Source organism: Coturnix japonica, chromosome 7, assembly GCF_001577835.2.
Source record: "Coturnix japonica isolate 7356 chromosome 7, Coturnix japonica 2.1, whole genome shotgun sequence".
NCBI lineage: Eukaryota > Metazoa > Chordata > Aves > Galliformes > Phasianidae > Coturnix > Coturnix japonica.
In genome coordinates, this window is record NC_029522.1 from 10,623,432 (window position 1) to 10,645,641 (window position 22,210).

The 22,210-nt window shown below is 41.6% G+C and overlaps 2 protein-coding genes and 2 long non-coding RNA genes across 8 annotated transcripts in view; 2 read left to right on the forward strand and 2 right to left on the reverse strand.

Annotated features, from left to right (window-relative positions):
• Nucleotides 1-600: 600 nt before the first annotated feature.
• On the reverse strand, nucleotides 601-3,459 carry LOC107316553. Its single transcript, XR_001556424.2, has 3 exons — nucleotides 3,330-3,459; nucleotides 1,651-1,779; nucleotides 601-1,347 (listed from the first exon to the last, which is right to left on the reverse strand). It is a non-coding gene; the product is annotated as an uncharacterized LOC107316553 (long non-coding RNA).
• On the forward strand, nucleotides 2,621-8,531 carry METTL21A (methyltransferase like 21A). 2 transcript variants are annotated; one of them, XM_015868202.2, is made up of 3 exons: nucleotides 2,621-2,821; nucleotides 3,346-3,457; nucleotides 4,372-8,531. In XM_015868202.2, the coding sequence occupies exons 1-3, from the start codon at nucleotides 2,621-2,623 to the stop codon at nucleotides 4,767-4,769; spliced, it is 711 nt and encodes a 236-aa protein (XP_015723688.2). In that variant the 3' UTR covers nucleotides 4,770-8,531. The 2 variants fall into 2 exon arrangements, with proteins under 2 accessions (XP_015723688.2, XP_015723689.1); XM_015868203.2 differs by lacking the exon at nucleotides 2,621-2,821 and adding an exon at nucleotides 2,967-3,219.
• Nucleotides 7,826-22,210, reverse strand: part of CREB1 (cAMP responsive element binding protein 1) — a 33,191-nt gene continuing 18,806 nt past the window's right edge. For 3 of the 4 annotated variants that reach the window (XM_015868198.2, XM_015868199.2, XM_015868197.2), the window contains 6 exons: nucleotides 20,554-20,700; nucleotides 18,635-18,735; nucleotides 17,998-18,140; nucleotides 16,441-16,623; nucleotides 15,490-15,640; nucleotides 7,834-14,605 (listed from right to left, as the gene is read on the reverse strand). In XM_015868198.2, coding sequence (XP_015723684.1) covers nucleotides 14,461-14,605; nucleotides 15,490-15,640; nucleotides 16,441-16,623; nucleotides 17,998-18,140; nucleotides 18,635-18,735; nucleotides 20,554-20,700 — 870 coding nt within the window. In that variant the 3' untranslated portion in view covers nucleotides 7,834-14,460. Of the gene's footprint in view, nucleotides 14,606-15,489; nucleotides 15,641-16,440; nucleotides 16,624-17,997; nucleotides 18,141-18,634; nucleotides 18,736-20,553; nucleotides 20,701-22,210 lie in introns of all 4 variants that reach the window. The other variant, XR_001556423.1, reaches the window with a different exon arrangement.
• LOC107316558 lies at nucleotides 14,711-19,259 on the forward strand. Its single transcript, XR_001556435.2, has 3 exons — nucleotides 14,711-14,887; nucleotides 15,164-15,330; nucleotides 18,510-19,259. It is a non-coding gene; the product is annotated as an uncharacterized LOC107316558 (long non-coding RNA).

A 22,210-nucleotide genomic window follows, 5' to 3' on the forward strand; every position in this document is an offset into this window, starting at 1 on the left:
GGACTGCGTGGCCTTTGAGAGATCAGTCACGTAACTGCACTAAAAGTGATGTGATTCTTCTGTAACAAGATATTGTAATAAGCGTGGTGGTTATGTCTGACAGCTGATCAAGATGTGACATTTATGGAGTGAATGCAATAGCTCTGTAATAGCTCCTCAAAGGCACCAAAACTTCCTGCATTTCAGACCCTGCACTTCTGAAATTATGCATCTTCATGACTTTTTTCATTACTTCCATCGCTTAATGTAACTGTGTTTGTATAAAGAAAATGACACAGTAGCTCATGCTGTATAGGAAATTGGTAATCACAGCCTGAACCTCTGATTAACCAGCTGAGGCAAGTGTTGGGTCAGCTGTGGGAGCACAGGTGAGGGTAATCCTCTCCTAGACTTCATTTAAGGGCTGACCACCACAACAGCATCTTTTTTTGGTGCTTGCACCTTTGTGGAGTTTGGGTGACCAGTCTCAGCATTTTCCATCTAGACTGAAGGCCTCAGAATTGGTGAGTTTCTCCTTTAGATAACCTTTGGCTATCTATTATACCACCATTCTTGTACTGTCTCCTACTTTCTTACTTTATGCATGCCATATGCCATACATTATTTTCTTATTTAACACTTCTTGCAGAACCAGCAAGTTATAATGTCAGCAAATAACCTGTTAGTTTCATATGTTTTCACTTTAAATTCATCCTGTTGGTTTCAAAGATGGTCCAGACCAATCAGGCTTTATTCTGTAACTTCAAGCTGTGATGAGCAGAATTAATCTCTGGCTTATTCCTCTTTTGTTTAACAGAAAGCAATTCAGTGCCCCATATCTCTCTCTTGTGTGATGAGTCCAGAAGCTACCAGTGAACATGTGCATGTACAAACTGCTCGTCACTTCACTGCTAGTGACTTGAATGGCTGCTGCTGCTGGTAGCTGGGTAGAAAGCCTTCTTTCCTGTGCAGGTCCCCCTCCATTCCTGGTGTTAGCTGGTGTTTGGTTGGTTGGTGGAAGTTTTTTAGCAAAAAACAGATGTTCCTTCAAAGATCGTTTTCATGTTGCAGTGGAAGGACAAGCAGAAGTAGCTGATTTTTATTTAGACAGGAAGCCATTAAACACATAGGACCAGAAGTCTCTAGGCCAATAGTCACTGCAGCCATTTAGGATAAGGAGTTGCTGTCAGAGGGTTACCAACAATGCGTGTTCCCAGATACAGAGTTTTTAAGAAGTATATCAGATTGTTTCTATTTATACCTGTCTTTGCCGTGGCAACCAGAGACGTGAGATGGATGAGGTATTTTCCCCACGTTGTGCTTGTCTCCAAGGTCCATTTGGTATGTGCAGTGTCTGCAGAACCATCGCTAGAAATTCATTTCAAAGGAAGGATTTAAAACATTTAGCAGAGGAGGTTTCTGTAAGGGATGTGTATCAGTATGGTCTTAAATGAATTTGCTCTCATTTCCATCACATCTACTTGATTCTTTGATTTTCTGAACATTTAGAAGACCACTGCTCTGAAACACTTTAAGTTACCCTACAAAACCTAATGCCATCAGAGGGGGTAGGACTTACAGTGGGACACACTGCGCCTTTGTTCTATCAAGTAGTTGAGTGAAATGAGAATGGATTCAAAGCAGTGTTTCTTTTTGCTTTAATTCACTCACCTTACAATGAGCTGCTTCCCACTTTGCAAGTTTATCTGCAGCTCAGACGTCCATTTTGCCTTCTGCAGCACTTAAAGGTGGAACCAAGTTACATTTCTTCCAACTTCACTGCTGTGCTGGGCTCTCACCCTGCCAGGAGAAAGAGCACTTCAGTTCTGGACAACTGTCCTACGCACAGAATTCTTTGTTGTTGCATTTTCCTTGCCACTTTACTGTCAGGAAAGGTGGGGAAAAAAGCACATCTCTTACTCTGCCATTATAACAGTTGAGTATTGTAACTTGGAAAGCAGATTTGTAGAGAGAAGTTAAATGTAGGGCCCTTTAATTGCCTTTTAATACCAAGTTATGGTCTGGGAAGTAATTCTTCTGTCTAATGCGTGTGGAAGTCAGTGCCAAAGTAATATTAGCAGGGAAGAAAGGGAAATGGTTCTGGGGAGAGGAGCAGGACTCATAGAGAACCTGCTGAGATCTTGAGATGCTCTGGGATATTTGACTTAGAAAAACATGTTTCTGAGAAAAGACTATTTGCTGCATTATTGTCAAGTAGGAGTAGTGGCAAGGAACCAGTGCTTTAGACATAAAACCACAGTAAGCTGAATCATCACACTTGCTCTGGCGTGCTTAGAAGTCTGAGTTGCTGTAAGACAAGTATGAACCAGTCTGGGACAAGAGAAATTCTGGTTTCCATTCCACTTACAGTAGCAGAACCCTAAAAACAAGTTTTGTTTCCTGCTCCCCCTGTGCAGCCTGTAACACTCTTCCACAAAGGTGTAAATGAATCTAAAGCCGCTCTGTTGAAATCAACAGCTTTCACGTGTAACTGCATTTACTTTCTTCTGTGGGAAAGCAGGGCTGTCTTCTGGAGCTGGTTGTGCCCCCTGAGTTTGAGGGCCGGCATGGAGAGCTGCTGAGCGGTGCAGCCCCCAGAGATGGGCGCAGGCCCATTCCCCAGCCATTAGTCCTGTGACCCATGCAGGGAACGAGGAGCACGGCTAGCACTGCTGTCCTGTTGTTGGAGTGCCGAGTGCCCCTGGGGAGTCAGGACGGCTGCCCGGCCCTCCCATGGCCTTTAGCAGGCTTTGGAGCGTGTTCAAGGCACTGGATAGGGAGGCAGACAAAGGAGAGGCGCGCTGTGTTGTTTTGCCAAACAAGAGATCAAACGGAGCCAAAGGTGAAGAGAAACCCGCGCACAAACAAGGCAATGGGAGCAGGGGCACCACACCACCGCTGCTGAGCTCAGCTTCCAGCCCGGTGACGCTCAGGCTGGAAGGCCCAGCCCCGCCGCCGCATGGTGAGGCCGCGCCCGCCTCTCCTGAGCCCCGGCCGGGAGGGCCTGAGCGGCGCCGCCGGCGGAGCGAGGGAGGGAGCGGCCCGGCCCGGCTCGGCTGCGCCCCGCCGCGATTCCGCTGTTCCGCAGACGGGGCCGCGATGGCGCTGGTGCCGTACGAGGAAGGCCGGGCGCTGCAGGGCCTGCACAGCCCCGCGGCCACGTTCCGCTTCGCGGGGCGCACCGTCCGCATCCGGCAGGACTGGGAGCGGCGCGGCGTGGCGGCCGTGGTGTGGGACGCGGTACGTGCGGGCCGGGCCCCTTCAAGGAAGTTCGCTTTCCTAAGAGGCCTCAAGGGCAGCGAGGCAACCTGGGCCCGAGGTTCAGTGTGAGCGAAGTGCATGTAACTGACCTTGTCTCCCTGTCAGGCTGTCGTCCTGTCCGCTTATCTGGAGATGGGAGGCATCGATCTGAGGGATCGGTCGGTGATTGAGCTGGGAGCTGGAACTGGATTGCTGGGAATAGTGGCCGCGCTGTTGGGTATGGCTTTTTTTGTTTGCCTAAAGCAGTTTACAGCTGTAGTAAAACTGTCATTTTTACATCTGCATGCAGAAGTTAATACCAAAGCCACACATGTGAACTGTCGTATATCCTGAGTCATCTTCCTCTCCTGTCAGACTATAGAGCCTGCTGTGTTATTTACTGTACTGATAGTGCCACCACAGTTTACTTCATGGCGGGACCTTGCTTAGGCTGATGCTGTTACCATGGCAGTCTGCTTTGCAACACTGAGCTCTGCAGATCTCCTCCCCCAGGGAGCAGGAGCTTGTTCTCTTCCACTTCTGAAGTGCAGCACAGATAAAGCTGCAGATAGAGAGCACACAAAGCCACATTAGCCTATCTTGCAGACAGGGAAACCAAGGTCTGGAGGAAGGATTTGCCTCAGATATGTCTGTGGCCGAGGCAGGGGCTGGGCACCGTGTTAAATCTGTGCTAAGTGTCACAGATAATCACTGTAATTCAGGGCTGTGCTGACGGTAGAAAGTGCCTGCTAAAATACTAAAAACAAAGCAGTCTGACAGAATGTGGTAATGTCATACCGAATCACATGGGCATAAATTTTGTCTGGCTTCTTTAACTGCTTCTCTTCTAATTTTTAACGTTGTTGTCACCTACCAGAAAGTAACTACACTTGTGCATTGAGAAAAAGCTCCAGAAAAGCTATTTGTTTAACCTGATTTAATCTTCATGTGGAACATATTATTAAGTGATTGATGAAGAACGGGACACATGTAGATGGTGGGCTTTCTGCTTGTTTGGTTCTTTTGTTTTTAATCAAGCATCTGAGCAATGATTAGTGTTTAATAGAACTGCTTACCTTGGAGCTTTGTATTCCAGATGTTTTATTTATGGACATCAAGTGCTAATCTGAGACGTATTCCTGTACCACTTAGGTGCTCATGTAACCATCACAGACAGGGAGCCAGTGCTGGAATTCCTGGAGTCGAACGTATGGGCGAACTTACCTTCTGAACTACATCCAAGGGCTGTGGTGAAGGAATTAACTTGGGGAAAAGACCTTGGCAACTTCCTTCCGGGAGCATTTGACTTCATCCTGGGGGCAGACATCATTTATCTCGAAGAAACTTTTGCGGAACTGCTTCAGACGTTGGAGCACCTTTGCTCAGAGCAAACTGTGATTCTTCTTTCCTGCCGTATCCGCTATGAACGTGATAACAACTTCTTGAAGATGCTGAAAGGCCGTTTCTCTGTAAATGAGGTCCACTATGATTACAGTAAGGATGTTCATATCTACAAAGCACAGAGGCACAGTCCCAAAGATGACTTTTGACTGTATACTTTGTTAGTAAACTGCTGATCCTTTTCAAACCTCCTCTTGTTCCTACTAAATACACTTGTTCCTAGGCATATAATTATGGAGGTTGTGTTATTTCACTGGCTTCATTTTCCACTCAGTCAGAATCTGCAGGGAAGGTTCCTGCCTACCTTCTGCATATTGATTTTCCACTTCATTCCCCAGTAAGAAATGTGTAAGGTCTTCCACCAACTTTTTATCGAATAATTGTTGTAGTTGATTCATGTTGCAAAAATCTTCATGCATGAAAAATGTAAAGATTTGCTGTTTAAAATCTGAATTTTCCCACATAATTTTCATGGAAAACTTACAGCAGCGATTAGATTAAGTGGGATTTTTCCCTTTTATCGCTTCTTCAACTTTAGAAAAGTGGAAGGAATGTAAACTAAGACTTCAGTTCAAAATGTTCTAACTCATCAGATGTACATTCTTAGCACTGTGGTAAAAGAAGCCGTTCAAAGGGCAAACCCAACAAAGGCAGATGCTATAAATCTGTTCTATTACTACCACTACTGAACTGAAGAGGAGCAGGGAAACAAAGAACCAGGGCTGGGGAGGCAGGAGGGGGATTAACATTTCAAAGCAAGCTGACTTAGTGGTTGTATCTAACTTGAAAGTATAGAGGCCATACCTGCTTCCATCAGACTTCCTAATGAGAAGATGCTGTGGGTCTGTGATCCAGAAGTGACATGCAGGTTGTATTTTGGAAATAACATGTCATTATAGCTCCCTCCAATGAGGCCCGAAGGCCTTGCATTTTGCCACTGGAGAATCTGTTGTCTGTTTTCAGCTTTAGTTCTCTGCTTGGCTCTGAACTCCACCTGAGGGCGGATGCTTTGTAATACACTTGCTTACAACGGTGTACTTAGAAGCCACAAGGTGTCACTAAAACAGTACTAACTGGGAATTTGCAGTATCAAACTAGAGTTAAAGTCTTTTGAGGAAAGGAAGACAGCACCTTTAATTAAGAGCAGAACACGGTAAGAGCTGTAATGTGCCAAACATTGCCTTTTCTGTCCTACCAATTGGGTGAGCAACATCTGGAAGAAAATCACATGCTCTCTCTATTCTGCTTCTGGCTGTAACGTTTGGAATGGGACTTCAGTTCTCACCACTCCTCTTCCTTTTCCTCCCCGCTAGTGCTTCCTTCTCTCTTAGCTCATCTGTGGTCACTGTGTTTTGGCTCCCCCGGGGCTGGAGCTGGCAGAAAGCAGAGTGCTGCAGTTTGTGCCTTCCTGAGCATGTGACTTGGCTCCTGGGGAAGGTCTGCTACCTGGCAAGAGGCTGCAGCTGCACTGCTGCCATAGTAGGAACCTGCTTGAAAAGCCTGGTTACACAACACAGATTTAAACCTAAAAGTTTAACAATGTGCATGATATTTAAAAAGGGATCTCTGTTCCATGGCTTACTTTTATGTCAAGTTTTGAATTTTTGGCATTGCTTTCTAATTGTTTAGCAGCTTCCAGTGTGTGTTGTCCTATAGATGATTTTACAGCCTTTCTGAGAGCAGGCACGCAGCAGAAAAGATCAGCCTTGGCTACTTCTAGACACAGGAGTGCATCACACCAGATGTGTAAGGCAGAAGGGCAGGAGCGATGGCCCAGTTGGGTAAGCACTGAGAGCAGCTCTCCAAATGACATCTGCAAGCCTGAGGCAAAACCAGACTCTGGTGTCCTGTCTGATTGGTCCCAGGCAAGTCTCTGATCTAGAATGAGATGATGCATGTTAATGTTTCAGCAGCTGCGTGGCAATTATGCTAACACTCTGCTCAGGTACTTTCTGCCACTGTGTGGATAACTATAGGAAAACTATATTCAAAAAATATAGTTTTTGAACTATACTTCAAAAATTCAGTGAGATTCTCTTTTGGGTGGTTCCACTGCATCACTCCTGGTTTGCAATATCACGTGAACTCAACTGGATGGAGGACTTATTTGTTCAGTTGTCCCAGAGTAGTGATGTGGTGCATAAACAGACTATTGACAGTAAAAAAACCCACTCACCCTTGTGGGAGGATCCAAGACACAAAGAAGTGATTGGCTAGACGTGAACATACTGTGATTTTTGCAGCCATCTCTGAAACATGCCATTCTGCGAGGGAACAAACTGCAATGTCATTGCAAAACTGCTGCTTTATTAATATAAAGACAGAGTACAAAATTCAGCTTCAAGGTGCCTCAGCACTGGAAGAATCAGGTTTACTGGATGACGTACTGACTGCAGAGGGACCTGTGTTACCTGAGTCCTTCAGTGTGAAGTTCAAGACACACTGCATTTTTATCCTACAAGCTAACCTGCCTGGGATTCCCCTCATTGCAGAGGTGTAGATTTTGTATAGGAACAATGCTGTGAAAATGCTTAGTTGTGAAAGCCACAAAATCCCACCCATAATGAACCGACCTTTCTTCTTTCCCTTGGTGCATTGCATCAGTGATGGATTTGTTCTGGCTTTAGTCCCAGTGGTTCGATCCAGCCTTGCAGACTACGTGATCAACTTGTGATCTTTGCAATGTTTGCTGCCTTCCTTTCTGTTCTCAAAATCAGCAGTATGTGGCTTAGGAGAAATGCTTACAAGTGGGAAAGATAGTAAGTATACTTAAACTGTGAAAGGAGAAAAATCTTTCACATGTTATCAAACAACAGAACTAAGTGCCACCGTAACAGATACAAGAAAGGAAGTTTAAAGACAAGTACCAGAAGTGGAAGATAAACTTTGTTTTCAGGATTTACCCTCTAATTCATTCAAATGAATTAAGATTTTAAAAGCGTTCTGTTTAGGAAAATAACTCATAAATTCTTACAGCGCGTCACAAGGATACCACTGTCTGCTTAAAATGCACCCTTTCCCATATTCCTATCTAGCTCTGCCTCTCAATCAGTGTAAAGGGAACATCCTGCTCAAAAAAGAGACTTGTTAGAGTTTTTTAAAGCATGTTTATGTGACTGCACATAAATGTCTGTGTAAAAAGGGAGTTATGACAGTTTATACCACAAAGGTTACAGTAAGAAAAAGCACGTCTTTATGACAATAATTCACAAATTCACAAGAATCACTTTAATATACAAAGCAATTACTACCATTCTGAAACATAAAGCAGCTAATATGTACATAGTGTTAATAAAATGCATAACCCAGTACAGCTTTTTTTTTTTTTCTTTTTTTTTTTAAACACAGATAAAGCACAAAAAAAAAAAGTAAAAAAAACAAAAACAAAAACACAACAGGGATGTTTTTAGGTCTTTGGGGAAAGGTAAACAAGGATTTATTTCCCCCCAACAATGGATTTTCTTTCAGTCTTTTAACTTCCACAAGTACGTGGGAGTTGAGCTCAAATACCCTGTTCTGTGCTGACATGGTTTGGGTAAAGAACCAGAAATGCAGATGAGGTGAAGTTGCTCTTTCCAGCATACGTTACAAAGGGAGAACAATAACTCTTGCTCTGGAAGCTTCCCTGAAAACACTGTTCCAAAACAATTTTAAATTATAAATCCAGACAACCAGAAACTCATTTTTGAAGCGAACAACCGATCTGTGGACAAGCCTGTGGAGGGGCTGGCTGCCAACTAGCACCTCTTTTTGCCCTGTTCCCCATCACATCCATAGAAGTCCATATCAGCAGCACAGCAATAAGTCTCATACACACTCGCAGTTCAGAATTTTTAAACTTTATGTTTTAATATAAATAAATGTTATTACACACACACACACGCACAAAAAATAAAAATAAAAAATAAAAATGGAGTGGCACCTGGATAAAACACAGCCTGTGGAAAGCATCCATTTACCCTCAGTTCTTAATGGTGGCCATTTCCAGACAACTGACCAGCTCAAGGCCTACCTTCCCCTTGCTCTCAACTCAGTTATTCTCTAATTTAGAGAAAGAAATAGAGTTGAGGCTGAGACTCAGTGAACTGACTGCTCCCGAGCAATGAGTATAGCCAAGGCTCAGCTTACAGAGGAGCACTAACCATGGATCACTACGGCTGCTCCCTGGCCCTTTCCCTGTCAGCACACAGCTCCTGAGGACGGCTGGCTGTTCCTCCTCCTTGCTGGTGAAAGTGAGACCTAGACTCACCACTGTGGAGCACAAGCCAAGGACTGCACTTGTAGCACCAGAACAAGACAGTGTCCTCAATTTGTGCTACACAAAGTAGCCAGAGCAAGTCACTTTGCAGGACAGAGCTTAAATACATGTAAAAAGTACATTCCAAGACAAAACACTTAAAATGTAACCCCCCCTTACCACCTGGATCTGGTCCTTATCCCTAAAAGATGCACAGACTTAAGCCGTGTCCATCCACAACACCGAACCTGCCACAGCAGATAGGATTTCAGCATCCTATTTCTCGTCATCAGCCCAGCTCCTCACAGACCGAGCTTCACGATATGTTCAGGTTTCTGCAAAATCAGTCTTTTACAGCAAACACAAAAGCTCAGGGAAATGAGTTCGCAGGCACAGTACATTAGAACCATGAAAGTACTGTATGCTTTTAAAACCTGCTCACTGTGACAGATTTCAGGATTATAGCTAAATGTTCATAATTTCTGCAAAAATTAGTTGTGCTTTTTTTCTTCTAAAGCAAGCTGACACACTGTCAGCATACCTTTAATTCCCGGTGTCAAAGAATTATAAAGCGTTTTGATTTATTTTCTTGGAATGCAGCTTTTAAAATGCACAGCTAGATCTCAAATTAAGAGAAGGGGAACAAAGAAGCTGAGAAAGAGTTGGGCTTGCCTTCTGACTTATCCCTTTCTCGCCTGGGATCACTGAACCAGTTCTATACTGTCTAAAATAATGCCACATTGTATGAGAAACTGGTCATCACAGCCTGAACCTCTGATTAATCAGCTGAGGCAAGTGTCGGTCAGCTGTGGGAGCACAGGTGAAGGTAATTCAGTTGTGCTCCCGGAAGGGATAGAGATTGACTCCACCTCTCCTAGACCTCATTTAAGGGCTGACCACCACTAAGGCAGCATCTCTTTGTGACTGCTCTTCTGTGGAGATTGGATAACCAGCCTCAGCATTTTCCAGCCAGACTGAAGGCATCCATATTGGTGAGTTTTTCCTATAGATAACCCTTTGGATGTCTATCACTATCCTTCTTGTATTATTACCATCTTTTGTATTATTCCACCTTTCACGCATCCATCCTGTACCTACTGCTCTGTGGCACCACACACTTAATTCTTTGCCATCTTCAGTACCACCCGCTCACATCTCCTGCCAGTTTGAAACAGTGCCTGCTGGAAGCCAGGTGCTCATCAGCAAGTTACACTGGTGAAAGAGCCAGCTGCTGTGGGGAGAGGAGTGAATTGTGTGCAGGCAGTGGGGTTGCAGCAGTTGTGCCTGGGAGCTTCTTAAGCAAACCCAATTTTTCTTTTTTTTCTTTTTTTCTATGCTTTTTTATTATTATTATTATTTATTTTAAAAGTGCACATTTTAATTAAACATTTACAAAGGATATCGTGTAACAAAAATAAATACATGACCTTTTGGTTAGATCATTGGCAAATGTGACATCACTAACCACCTTCAGGGTAAAAAATGACAATAAAAACAGGGTCTTAGAAAACCAATGACATCCCCTATGAGTTGTCATGCATTTGCAACCACTGATAATGAACTTGCTGTGATGCAGAGACCAGTCTTTAGCTCACAAAAAGCACTGGCTCTCTGTCTAACATAATAAAAAGGCAGAGGCCAGTTTTTGCTCAGATAATGACTTGCAGCTGGAAGCCCAGATTTAAAAACCAAAACAAGACTGTAGTACAATTGTGATCAGAAACTATCAGGGCTGTTTTCCTTATTTAATCTAACTTTTTTTTTCCTGAGCCTCTTAACGATTCCAAGTGCCCCACGGGTTTTCTGATCAATGTAAAGTACCAGGGAAGATAGTGGTCTGCAACATAAACATGACCTACAGGAGAGCCAGAACCTACAGGAGTCTGTACAGTCCTGACAGTGTGACAGGCTACAATTGTGCTTTCAGATACAAGCAATGGTGCCAGCAACTACCTGATCTGGTGAAATTGCTGCTTACATACAAATGCACTGCTGCTACTCTAGGACGAAAACAGAAGTCTTACCAGTGGTTCCTTTAAAAAGCAACACCTCAACAACCATTCCAATTGTTTTGCCTTTGATATATAGCTGCCAAAGAGAAAAAGCACAAAAGTGAGTTATTCTGGGGGGCGGTGGCTGTTGTAAAACAACTGTTTACATCATTTCAAAAATCTCTGTCAAAAAAAAAAAGAAGATAAAAACAAACCAACTCACAAAAGCCATGAAAAATGAAATACAATTCTCAAAAATGGATAACTGAGAAACAGCACAAAACAAATCAGTAATAAGCGCTAGAATAATGCAGCCCAGCGGCACTGGGCAGGGGGAGGCTTTCGCACACACGCACACACCCACACACACACCCAGACACACACAGAAGTAAAAATTTTTTCTGACCTCCATATACTATAATACTCAGCATTCCTGACTTAAAAGCTCTCAGAGCTGTAGATTATATACTGTGTGTATATATATATATATGTACATATATTATACATATGTATTTTCCAAGAATATCTAAATTAAAAGAGCACCTCTGACAATATCTTAACTGCCTGACTGGTGCTGTAGTTTTGCAAAATAATGACATTACAAAAATTATATTTCAAATCAATTCTTGTTTATTATGAACATAATGGATCTAGCCCTTTCTAACCCTCTCCTCAGGTAAAACAGGCTATCAGTTCAAGAAAACTCACAACTGTGAGATATAAAACTAACCTTCCCCCTGCCGGTACTACTGCTGTCCTGTTTCCAAATGGCCTTAGTTTAGAGAAGCTGATCACCCCAACCTCGCTGCTTGGTAAGTAACACATCAGCAAATGCCTAAATTGTATTATTTTCTCTTTTGGGTCACTATTAATAGTAAAGCATGTACAGGTAACCCTAGCCAGACCTGTACTCTGCCTAATGCATTTTTCATTATTATCATTAAAATTTCTGTTTAAGAAATTCAAGTCCTTAAATCCTCAGTGCAGCATAAATGAAGATTCTTGGAGATGCCTATGTACTTTAAAATAACATTCTTTTTCTCAGTGAAATGTTGCTTCTGCCATCTTCAGTAATGACACGATAGACTACTCACAGACCACACACAGACAGATGGGCAATGCAGTTCTCCTCTCACTGCCACACAGATTTGGTTCAGCCATGTAACAGAAGCAGCAGATCCAGGTCCAACTGTGGGCTCCTGGTCCATGCAGCTGCAAGGCTCTGAGCTGAGACTGCCCACAAGTGCCCACGGCCACAGCTAGGAGCATCCCCCAGCTCCCAGATAGTCTCACAGAGGTTCAGTACAGAACCTCGAGCTTTTGCATGCAGGTGGTTCTGCAAAACAAACAGCCTTAACACAGGCACTCATGGCCTTTTACACAGTTCTCAAAGCTGGAGGAACCATTCTGTGTAGCTCAATTAAGCCATCATAAGCTTACATATTTGATGAGAACTATTCCTGCCTCGCCAACGTTTCTATTGTTAGTTCTGAAGAACTGTAAACTGCCACAAATGATGTGTTTTCTGGCTTTAAGAATCAGACAATTTTTAGGTAAGCGAGGCTGAGAATTTAGGGTCTTCTTTAAATGTGTATTGCTAAAGTAATAAATTCATCTTCCATTAAATAAAAACATGAAAATCAGTTTTCTATGGCAGACAAAAATAGACCATTTATAAACCCCCTCAAAACTTAATTTGAAAATGAATTCTTTCAAAATCTGATACACATGATCACTTATTTGAAATACAAATAATCTGAAATTATTGATAACTCTAGATTTAACAATAATGCTACAAGTTTAACCCTGCTCCTTTAAAAGTCTCTTGGAAACTGAATGCCCTCTCAAATGAGAAAAGTACAACTTTTAATACTGCTTAGTTGTTTGAGACTCAACTGCCAAGAGTCTTGCAAATGTTCTTTCAGTGTCACGCTGATTATATATCCTTTCAGAAATTCAACTCTGAAATTTATCTTAAAAACAGATAGAGTGAATGGGGAAAAAAATATAAGCTAACACTTTGCTAGGCAAGGCATTAGTATGGACTGGAATCTTATCCATACGTCTCTAAATGTAGAAGTTGGACCAGAGGCCCACAGTAAACTTACTCCATCAAATGACTCAAGTTAATATATGAAGATCCTGGCTCCAGGGGGCCAGGAAAGAAACAGAGAGTGATTCTTTTTGACACATAATGGAAGTCCTAATGCTGATTACAGTATTGTTTTTAACAAGATCTATTTTTTTAACAGTGTAAATCCAGAAACGTGTTTCCTCAGTACACACAAGAAGTTTGATCTTGCAAAAGTCTGAGGCAGGTAAGTAGTTCTACTTACACAAACAAACAACTTGATAAATCCGACCTTCCGCATGACGAATTCCTCTCAATAAATTAAGAATCAATTTAGCCCAGGCAAGTTCAAATAATTAATATTGTCCCCTGAGAAGCAGAAGCCAGTTGGAATATTTGTGTCTGAGGTCCTCTTCAATATTTGAGGTTGTCCTGGCAGTTACCACACTGCAGTTTAATTTACGCATGGAAAGTATCTCCCAAATTTGAAAAATAATTAGTAAACCAGAACAATGCTTCTATCAAATTCAATAAGTTCCATTACATACGATAGTGGTAGGGAAATAGAAATACATGATTGATTAAGAGGACATGAGACAAACTATACTGTCGTCAGGGAGTATGTACGTGGAGTTGGCCATGCTTCAACTGCTTAGTTGTTCTGCATATAAACAGGCAGTGCTTTCATGTGTTAGCCTTATTATGTGACTGTTTACTAAACATCACACTTGTACCTTTTTTTATTCTGATTCCTTTCCCATTCAAATATTGTTTGCCAACCAGTAACGTATGAGGTCAATGTTTTCTTTTTGCTCTTTCAGAACGCTGAACACATTTGCACACATACGCTTCAAGAAGCAACAACTGAACAGTGAAGCTTATTTCAATCCATTTGTGTCTGCGGTATGGAGTTTTCACTAGCTCAGGAGGGACTGGTGATGTAGATTATGTATAAGAACCCCTCCTGGGATAGTTTAAAAAGGTATTTTAGCTCCACACGCAGAATGTGACTGTGAAGTGCCTTTCATTTGGCATGCCACCTAGACACATTTTTTATAGCTTAAAATAAGCATGAGAAACCACTTTGGCAACCACTGCTTCTTCATTGCAGCATGCATGCTTCACGTATGTGGCCCAAAGCTCTCTGGGTCAAGAGGCTGGGGTAGTTCTGTCTCTAAGGCAATGGAAAGAGCTCAGCACAAATTCTTGACATCATTACGAAAGGATCCCCCTCGCAGTAACTTCCCAAGTGACCATCTTAACTCCTTGAAGAGGATGGGAGATGAGAAAGAAGCCTGTTCTTCACGCTGAGATTATTTGACGATGAAAATAATCTTGTAGGGGGAAGAGTGGAGGCAAGTATTTGAACATTCACAGTTTGATGCAAAGCACAGACGAAGTATAATCTGTAGTTGCTTCAGGCAGTTTTGCGCATAGAAAAAAAGAAATGTTTAGAAAATAAAAAGTTTACTTTGTCTTTCTGGGTATAGCCAGAACCAGTCTCTCATCCCACCTGGACAAGTGAAAATGGGAATCCAAAATTAATCTGATTTGTGGCAGTAAAGGTCTTTAAGTGCTTTCAACTCCTCAATGAGAGTCTTGTTTTGGTTTTCAAGCACAGCCACACGATTTTCAAGACATTTGACATATTCTTTCTTCTTTCTGCGACATTCACGTGCTGCCTCTCTGCAAAGCAAAAGAGGACATTCAAATCCAGAACTATTACTAGCAGACTCTGGCTACTTAATTGTTTGGATCAAACCCCTATGTGGTACTGTCATTTTTAGAACATGCAGGTACTCTAAGGAACACTTACAAAGTGAGCACAAGGCTAACTGCTGCAGGTGGACGTGATTGCAGAAGGTTCTGCTGCAACGTGGCTTGTCAATGCAGTATGCTTCAGAAACATGTAACATGCATGCCTGTCTGATCTGAATTGCTAAGTGCAATGCAGAACAGCTTCAAAAGGTGAGTGCGTGTCCTTTCATTGCAAATACTGCATAAAATGGTGATAATGCCAGTGTTCTGGGAAATGAGAAGATAAATTTGAAGCCAGTCCTTCCTCTCCCTGGGTAAGTAATAACTGTAGTACAAAGTAAAAAAGAGCATCTGTTCTAGGATCTACTTGGTAAGTCAACATGAAAAGCAACTGTTGATATTCTGCTTTGTAAATGAGAAACAAAGAAGAAAATATAACTTGTAAGCCCTGAAAAGGCTCAAGTATCCTCTTTCCTACAAATACAGCCTTATACGCTTCCAGCACTTCAGTGGGCCATAAACAACGTGAGGAATTGTGTCATTTTGGGCTGCTACTTGTGTCACCAAATATTAACTACAACTGGATTAAGAAAGAGTTGTGCTTCTCAGAGGAGAGCTACTAAGCTGCCTTCTAGGGTGACAACTTACTTAAGGTGAGACCCTTACTTAACGTTTCACAATCAGTACATGGCATTAGCAGGTGTGTTTCTTTGCTTTGCACCTTTAATGACTTTAGAAAGATCAGGATTCTCAGTGCTTAACACTATTTCTATGCGGAGTTGTTTGGAAAAATGTGATCTAAATGTACATGCCTGTTCTTCATTAGACGCACTTCTCTCTTCCGTGCGGCCTCTTCTGCTGGCTGGGTTGGAAGTGCTGGAGATGATGCCATGACTACTCCAGGTGCAATGGTGCTGGTAGGGGCGGTGCGAATCTGGTACGTCTGCACATCTCCTGAGGCAGCTGCAAGATGAAAAACATAGGGGTCATATTGTCAGTTTGGCAAAAGCACTGTTAAACATGATGTGAAAAGCACAGTTATCTATCTAACCATGCATTCTGGGTTACCGTGTGAGATAGACAACCATCATCTGCATCACTATTGCTGTTACTGTCTTAGCTTAAGAACAGAGAATGTTTTAGGCATTTTGCTAAAGAAGTTTTCGCTTGTGCTTGATGCCTACCATATTGCTGTACTTCTTTTTATCCTGGTAAACTTCCTCTTATTTCTCTGGTTTCTTGGCAGTCTTAGTGGTTGTAAGAAAATGAAAGACAGCAAACAGTATTTCTAGCTCTGCTCCAAATTTCTATCTGCAAAAGGAGGAACTACATATCTATGTATCTGGGGCAGACAAAAAAAGAGTATAGAAACATAGCATTTTCTTATGGAAAGAACATATTAAACAACCTTCTTTCCTAACTTTGCTTTAAATTTACTGTTGTTGCAGATTAGGGTTAATCATCTGGCTGAATTCTGAAGTGGAGTGCAGCACCAGTTTTTGTGGAATGTGTAACAAAAATCATGTTAAAACAAGTAATACTGTTTTAAGAAGTAAATATCTATAAATGTATTGACCTGAAGAGAAAGGCTCCAAGAAAATGTGACAGCTTTGCCCAGAATTTCCTTGAATTATTTTGGAGACTGATCTGTGTTAAAGCTGCTAATTCTGTCTCCTGTCACATTTGAGAACTTTAGGTTGGCAAGCTGGATCCATGTGGAGAAAATGGTATACAGAATGACTGGCTGTGAATGATCATCTCACCTTGTACGACAACTTGGTTGCTGGGTACAAGTATCTGTTGCCCATCTGTGGTCTGTGCATATTGTAAAATGGTAGTGCCAGGTTGTGTTGCGGCTGCATTGGTCATAGTCAACGTCTGGAGACCTTGTACTCCATCTGTGCCATTGTTAGACAACTGAATTGCTCCTCCTTGTGTAATAGCAACTGCAGTCAAAGAAAAGGGATACAATATTTAAGACATTAATTTACTCATTAACATAAAGTAATTCACCTAGACAGAGAAGACTACCAGTCCAAGTAAAATCTGTTGAACCTTATAAGCCCTCAAATCAGATACAAGGCTTTAAAGTTGGTTTAAAGTAATCATACTTTGACAGTAAGGTTTTAATTTTTCCTGAAACTCATATCTTGGGGACACACAAAACCCACAACCCAAATTAGTTTCTCTGATAAAACAATATCACACAGAGGAGCTACAATCCTCCCCTGGGAAATACTTTGTATTAGTTAGTATTCCTCTTGGTTGGTTTCCTTGCCTTTTTCTTCTCATCTGAAATTCCTCGCCTCTTCCATGCTTTACTCCCTTCAGTCTCCTCTGCTGCTACTGCTATCCATCTTGTGTTTCACTTTCTTCTTGCTTTGGCACTTTTCTCTTCTGATTGTATCTCCCCTTCTCTATTACTTCCTCAGCACCTTCCTAGCAGTGTTTTCACTCACACAGGTCCAGTTTCACACATTTTTCTTTCCTTCATGCAGTCTTTGTTGCTTTTTTTTTTCTTTCTCCTTTCTCTCCCTCTATCCTGTGCACTGAGGTGTACTGAGACATCACTTCTCCTTTCTACTTCCACAGAATTTCGCTGTATTCTTATATACAGACATATCAAAGTCTGAGGTGTCCGCATGACCAGTTTATTTTACAGTTATGGTAGGAAAGCAGAATTAACATAATTTCAATATTTAGGTAGGGTATTGTCAAAGTGGCTAAGGAGTAAACAGAGAAACAACATTTTAAAGAGATTTTCAGAGAAAGACATGAACTGAGAGTTCTTTCTTCCTCTTGAACACTTAATACTGAGTATATTTGTATGAGGCAGCATGTGAATTCTAGCTTTACTGAAACACTAAAAACACAGAAACTATTTTACTATGTATTTTAAATAAGCTTGCCAAAGCCCTTATATTCCAGGATTTTCTAAAAAGTGCAATGGCAGACTAGCTCTTCTATAAACCAGAAAATGATTTAGCCTGGATTAATAGTCTGCCAGCAAAAAAGGAAACTACTGAATTACCTCATCTGATTCCTGAAGTTAGAAAGTTTCTAACAGCATTATGTTTAACTTATATTTTGCCTCTGGAAGCAGCAGCTGCACAAGCTGGCAAACAATCCCAGAATGTTAATTGAACATTTCAAATATTAATAAGAGGAATGTGTTTAAAAGACGTGGTTGTCAAACAGTCAAATAAAATAATCTTAGTTTTACCTCCTGCTTTACCCTAGCCCACACAGTTATACAAATAATAGTTCTTCACCTTCTCATCCCCACTTACTAGCACCACTGAGAAATTCAGACTACATACTGTACTGCCCACTGCTGGTTTGGTAAATGGGAGTTGGCACCGTAACAGTGGCAATGGCAGGTGCTGCTGTTTCCTCTTCAGACTTTTCCTCTTCGATCCTTGGCACTCCTGGGGCGTCTGAGGACAAGTCATTCAAAATTTTTCTGGCAAAGACAGTGTGTTGTAGAGATTTTAATAAAAAGTGAGAAAACATCTTTTTGATGCATAATTATTGGGAAAACTGGGAAGTGCAGTGAGACAGCAGTGCTAGCATTTCAACAATACTAGAAAACGACAGTTGTTTTTATGCAGATTACAGATTATACAGAAACTACCTTTTTGCAAAGTTTCAGTGTATTTTATGTGTTTACTATTCATTAAAGGTATCTCCAAGATACCTAGCACAATAACACTTAACTGTTGCACAAATTTGCAGTCTGCTTATTCTCAGCTTGTTTCTGTTTTAAATGAGTGTACCAGCTGAGTTTTCTTCCTCCTCCTATCTGCTTATCTCTTTATGTTCTACTCCATAGACACTGCAGAAGAGAGATTTCAGCAAATCTGAAAAGAACTTTAGAACTACAGAATCCCAGCATTTGACATCCAGTGTGAAGAACACATCCACCAAGCAAAATGCTTCTGCTTGTAAGCTGCTTACCTGTAGGAGGGTCGTCTGGAAAGGATTTCTCTCCGTTTCTGTGAGTCTGTGACACTGTCCACTGATTCCTGTGAGTCTTCACTTTCTGCTATAGTTGAGATCTGAAAATAAGAACAGTAATCACATTTAACAGGACACTTCCAATGTCTTTATTTTAAGGAACTGCTGACATGACGCGTGTATTATACACTACTACTACCTATGCAATTAAAAGAAAGGGCAGGCTGTTTAAAAGTAACAGATACAGTGAAGAATGACCAGAACCAGATATCTACCCATGAGACTGTCCCTTAGAATTTCAATACTACAGTAAGAGAATACAAAAATTAGTCCCAAGCAGTTTTTGTTTTTCATGATTTCTTCCTTGTTTCCATCCATTTTGAGGGAACAAACGAGGAAGTCAGTCAGACTTAGGGAGAGAAAAACTAAAAGCAAATTAAGAAAGGATGCAGAAAGGTTAGAAAGAGCAAAATAATGAAACTGAGAAACAACTTTTTGTAAATCACTGTATGGATTTATTACACAAAGACTGCTTTTTCTTTTGGGAAATCATCAGGAAAACATCATGCCTGAAGATGCTAAAAAATAGTGCAGTGCTGCAATTCTGAAAATGGGAGCTAAAAAATAAAGCTTTAAAAGATTTATAAGGGAAAGTTAAATGTTCCTAAAAACTGTAGTTCCATAGCTTTACATTCAAAGTGTGCCAAAAATATTAAAAACTTCCCAAATACGTAAACTCCTGAGGCTGTTTACCAAATATCTTTACTCATGTTACAAATACACAAAGCTCATTATGGTGAGCAGCAAAATGCTTACGTGAGAAACACAGCTCTCTGCTTTTTTTTTTTTTTTTTTTTTTAAGCACTGTAGGGGAGATACTTAAAGGATCCAAAAGCTTGCTGGCGCCTAAATCTCACTTATCAGATAGAGGGCCAGGACAGGTCCAAGGCTTACAGTGAAATACCGTGCTTTGTGTACCACAGCATTCCATACACATTTGCGCTTTGCACTGAGCCAGGTGAATCCCATCATGATTTCACTGTCAGTCTCTTATCTTCCACCTCTGGGCTAGTAACATTTGCACTTAGCTGAGAACTGCTTGCTTCCAATAGATTAAAACTCTAAACTTTTGACTCCATCAGCTGAAGAGGGCAGAGACTGCCAGGAACTCATAATTAAAGCTGACAAGGAGTAGATAAAGACTATTACCAGAATGGCCTAGTTTTAATATATGCATGTGTTATTATTTTTAAAAGAATACCCAGCTAGGTATTAGTCTAATGCTGTATAGCTGCCCTAAGTAATTCATGTGCTCAGTAACACTGGACTTGAAATCGCTCTAAAGAAAAACAAAATAAATGGTTATGGGTTTTAAGGTTTCAGATTACTGTTCTCCTAAGTCTCTAAGCTCTCCATTCTCATTGCATTATCTTTCTTGTTTTACAGAAGAAAAACAACATTCAGCTGGTAAACTTAAATATTATTTTTATGAGGAGACTGATAATTATATTTAAGGGCCACAAACATACAGATGTGTTTTGTAAACCAATATGAATGTTTCTTGAAGGTGCAGAGACTCATCCCAGAATATGAGGCTAACTAATAATTAACAGATTACGTTATGCTTTTATTGTGCAAAAATAAAGTAGAGGGAAAAAATTAAGAAATACTGAAAGATAAAACCTGTTAAACTCCCCAACCAAGTTCTAGAGGGAAATGAAACTCAGTGATGAATTAAAGTCAGAAGTGGCTAAACCAGAAGAAAAAAAAAGTCAGAGTAGCAAATACTGTACAGATTTTCCTTCTAGGTTCATTTAAGCAAAAACATAATCAAGGACATGAGCCAACTAGAAACCAACAAACTGGCAGGACCGTTCAGAAGTTGCAATTCACGTATTAGGAAGTTCTTCAGCAAGTACCTGAACTGTCTGGACCTGTGGAGACTGAATAACTGATGGCTGGGCAGCCTGAATTACGCCGTGCACTTGAACTGTCTGCCCATTGGGCAGCTGAACTAAGGTCACCGTGGGTGCAGAAGACGTTGCGTGAGCTGCTGGCATAGATACCTGCAATGTAGAGACAGTGAACAAAAGTTAGGTTATTGCACAATCTTATTTCACTATCAGGAACACTTTCTGGCCAACAAATTATGTCCAATCTAGACTCCAGCTAGATGACCCAAATGTTTCAGAGTAATACAAAAAACCCTGAATTGTCTATACCCAACATCTGACCTACTTTCCAAATTAATCTAACGCAGAGTTTCTGCAGGCTGAAAATATCACCTCTAAAACCATTGACAAGACTGAGGAAAAACACAACTGCCTCTATTTTGAGTAACCTAATAAAAACATATTAACCTTCTGTTACTTCAGTTACATACTGCTAGGTTTTGGGTGTACTCCTACTAACACTGCTGAGTCAAAGGCAGAAACATATGGGAGGGAGTGAAACTATTTATGTTCTCACTCAGGAAAATGCACAGTTATTTGCCAGGTGTAAGATGTTAGAATTTGTAGAGTCATATCTTTCAGACTTATTAGAGACTAAACCATATTGAATAGCTGGCAAAGTCCATTTAAATAAAGAAAATCATTTAAATAAAGAAAAAAACAGGGGGTTGCTGAGGACCAAAAGATATGCAGGCAGTCATTTTGATCCAGCCTAGCCAGTCAACACAAACTCTGCTCTTAGAGCTATTTTGCGTAGATGAGGAAAAATGGCCCAACACTTTAAGGTCTCAGCTCCTACACACCCCCTCATTTCTAAAGCACAGAGCTATAGGCAGTAGTTATGCCCACAGTGATGTGCCAGCTGTGCAGCACGGAGTATGGCACTGTGCGTGCAGCCACATGGCCCTGCACAGGATGCAGCCCCAGGGACAGTGCTCCCCAAGCAGAGCTGCTCATGCCATGTGGAGAAGTCTTGCTTCTTTGCTGTGACATAGACCACAATGGGCAAGCAGAGGGCTGTGCACTGGGGCTGTTCTATGGCTGGGCAGGCACCCCAGAACCCAGTTGTGCTCATCCCTCATCCGGTGACACAGTGCATGCAGTCACACCTGGGCTCCTGGCAGGCAGAGTGGTGCCAGGGCCCCAGAGATGCTCCTTGCTTGCCATCACAGCCCTTGGGAGGAACTTGCAGGCCATGCCAGTGAGGGGTCACTCACTAGCCAGGCTGTGCCTGGATACCTACATTTGGACAAATGGAGTTTTACAGTGTGTAATGGCCTTTTCATGAAATTCAGTCCATTTAGCTGCAGTGGGAGAAGGGGTTCTACTACCGTCCTGCCTAATCCCGGAGAACTGCTGCATGCAGACTGCAAATCCTCTGCTGTCCTTGTGGACATGTGGTTCTCAACATGCTACAACAGCTCATCTCTCAATCTCCATAAACATCCGTCATTTACAAAGAAATCTTGCTCAACAACAGAATTAAGGGGAATTTCATGTAGATCTCTCCTCCACAGCTGTCCTTCCTTAATCCACGGTCTGTGCTTGCCATTACCTTCCTTTCCTTTTTTATGAAAATGGCTGCAGCATTACATGGCTGTACTTAGCTCACAGGAGAGAAATT

Excerpts from the sequence above, each read along its gene's own strand:
- METTL21A (XM_015868202.2), top strand. The coding sequence starts at position 2,621 with ATGCAGGGAACGAGGAGCACGGCTAGCACTGCTGTCCTGTTGTTGGAG. Across the intron at positions 2,822-3,345 it reads GAGATCAAACGGAGCCAAAG|GCTGTCGTCCTGTCCGCTTA; the intron begins GTGAAGAGAAAC and ends TCTCCCTGTCAG. Across the intron at positions 3,458-4,371 it reads AATAGTGGCCGCGCTGTTGG|GTGCTCATGTAACCATCACA; the intron begins GTATGGCTTTTT and ends TGTACCACTTAG.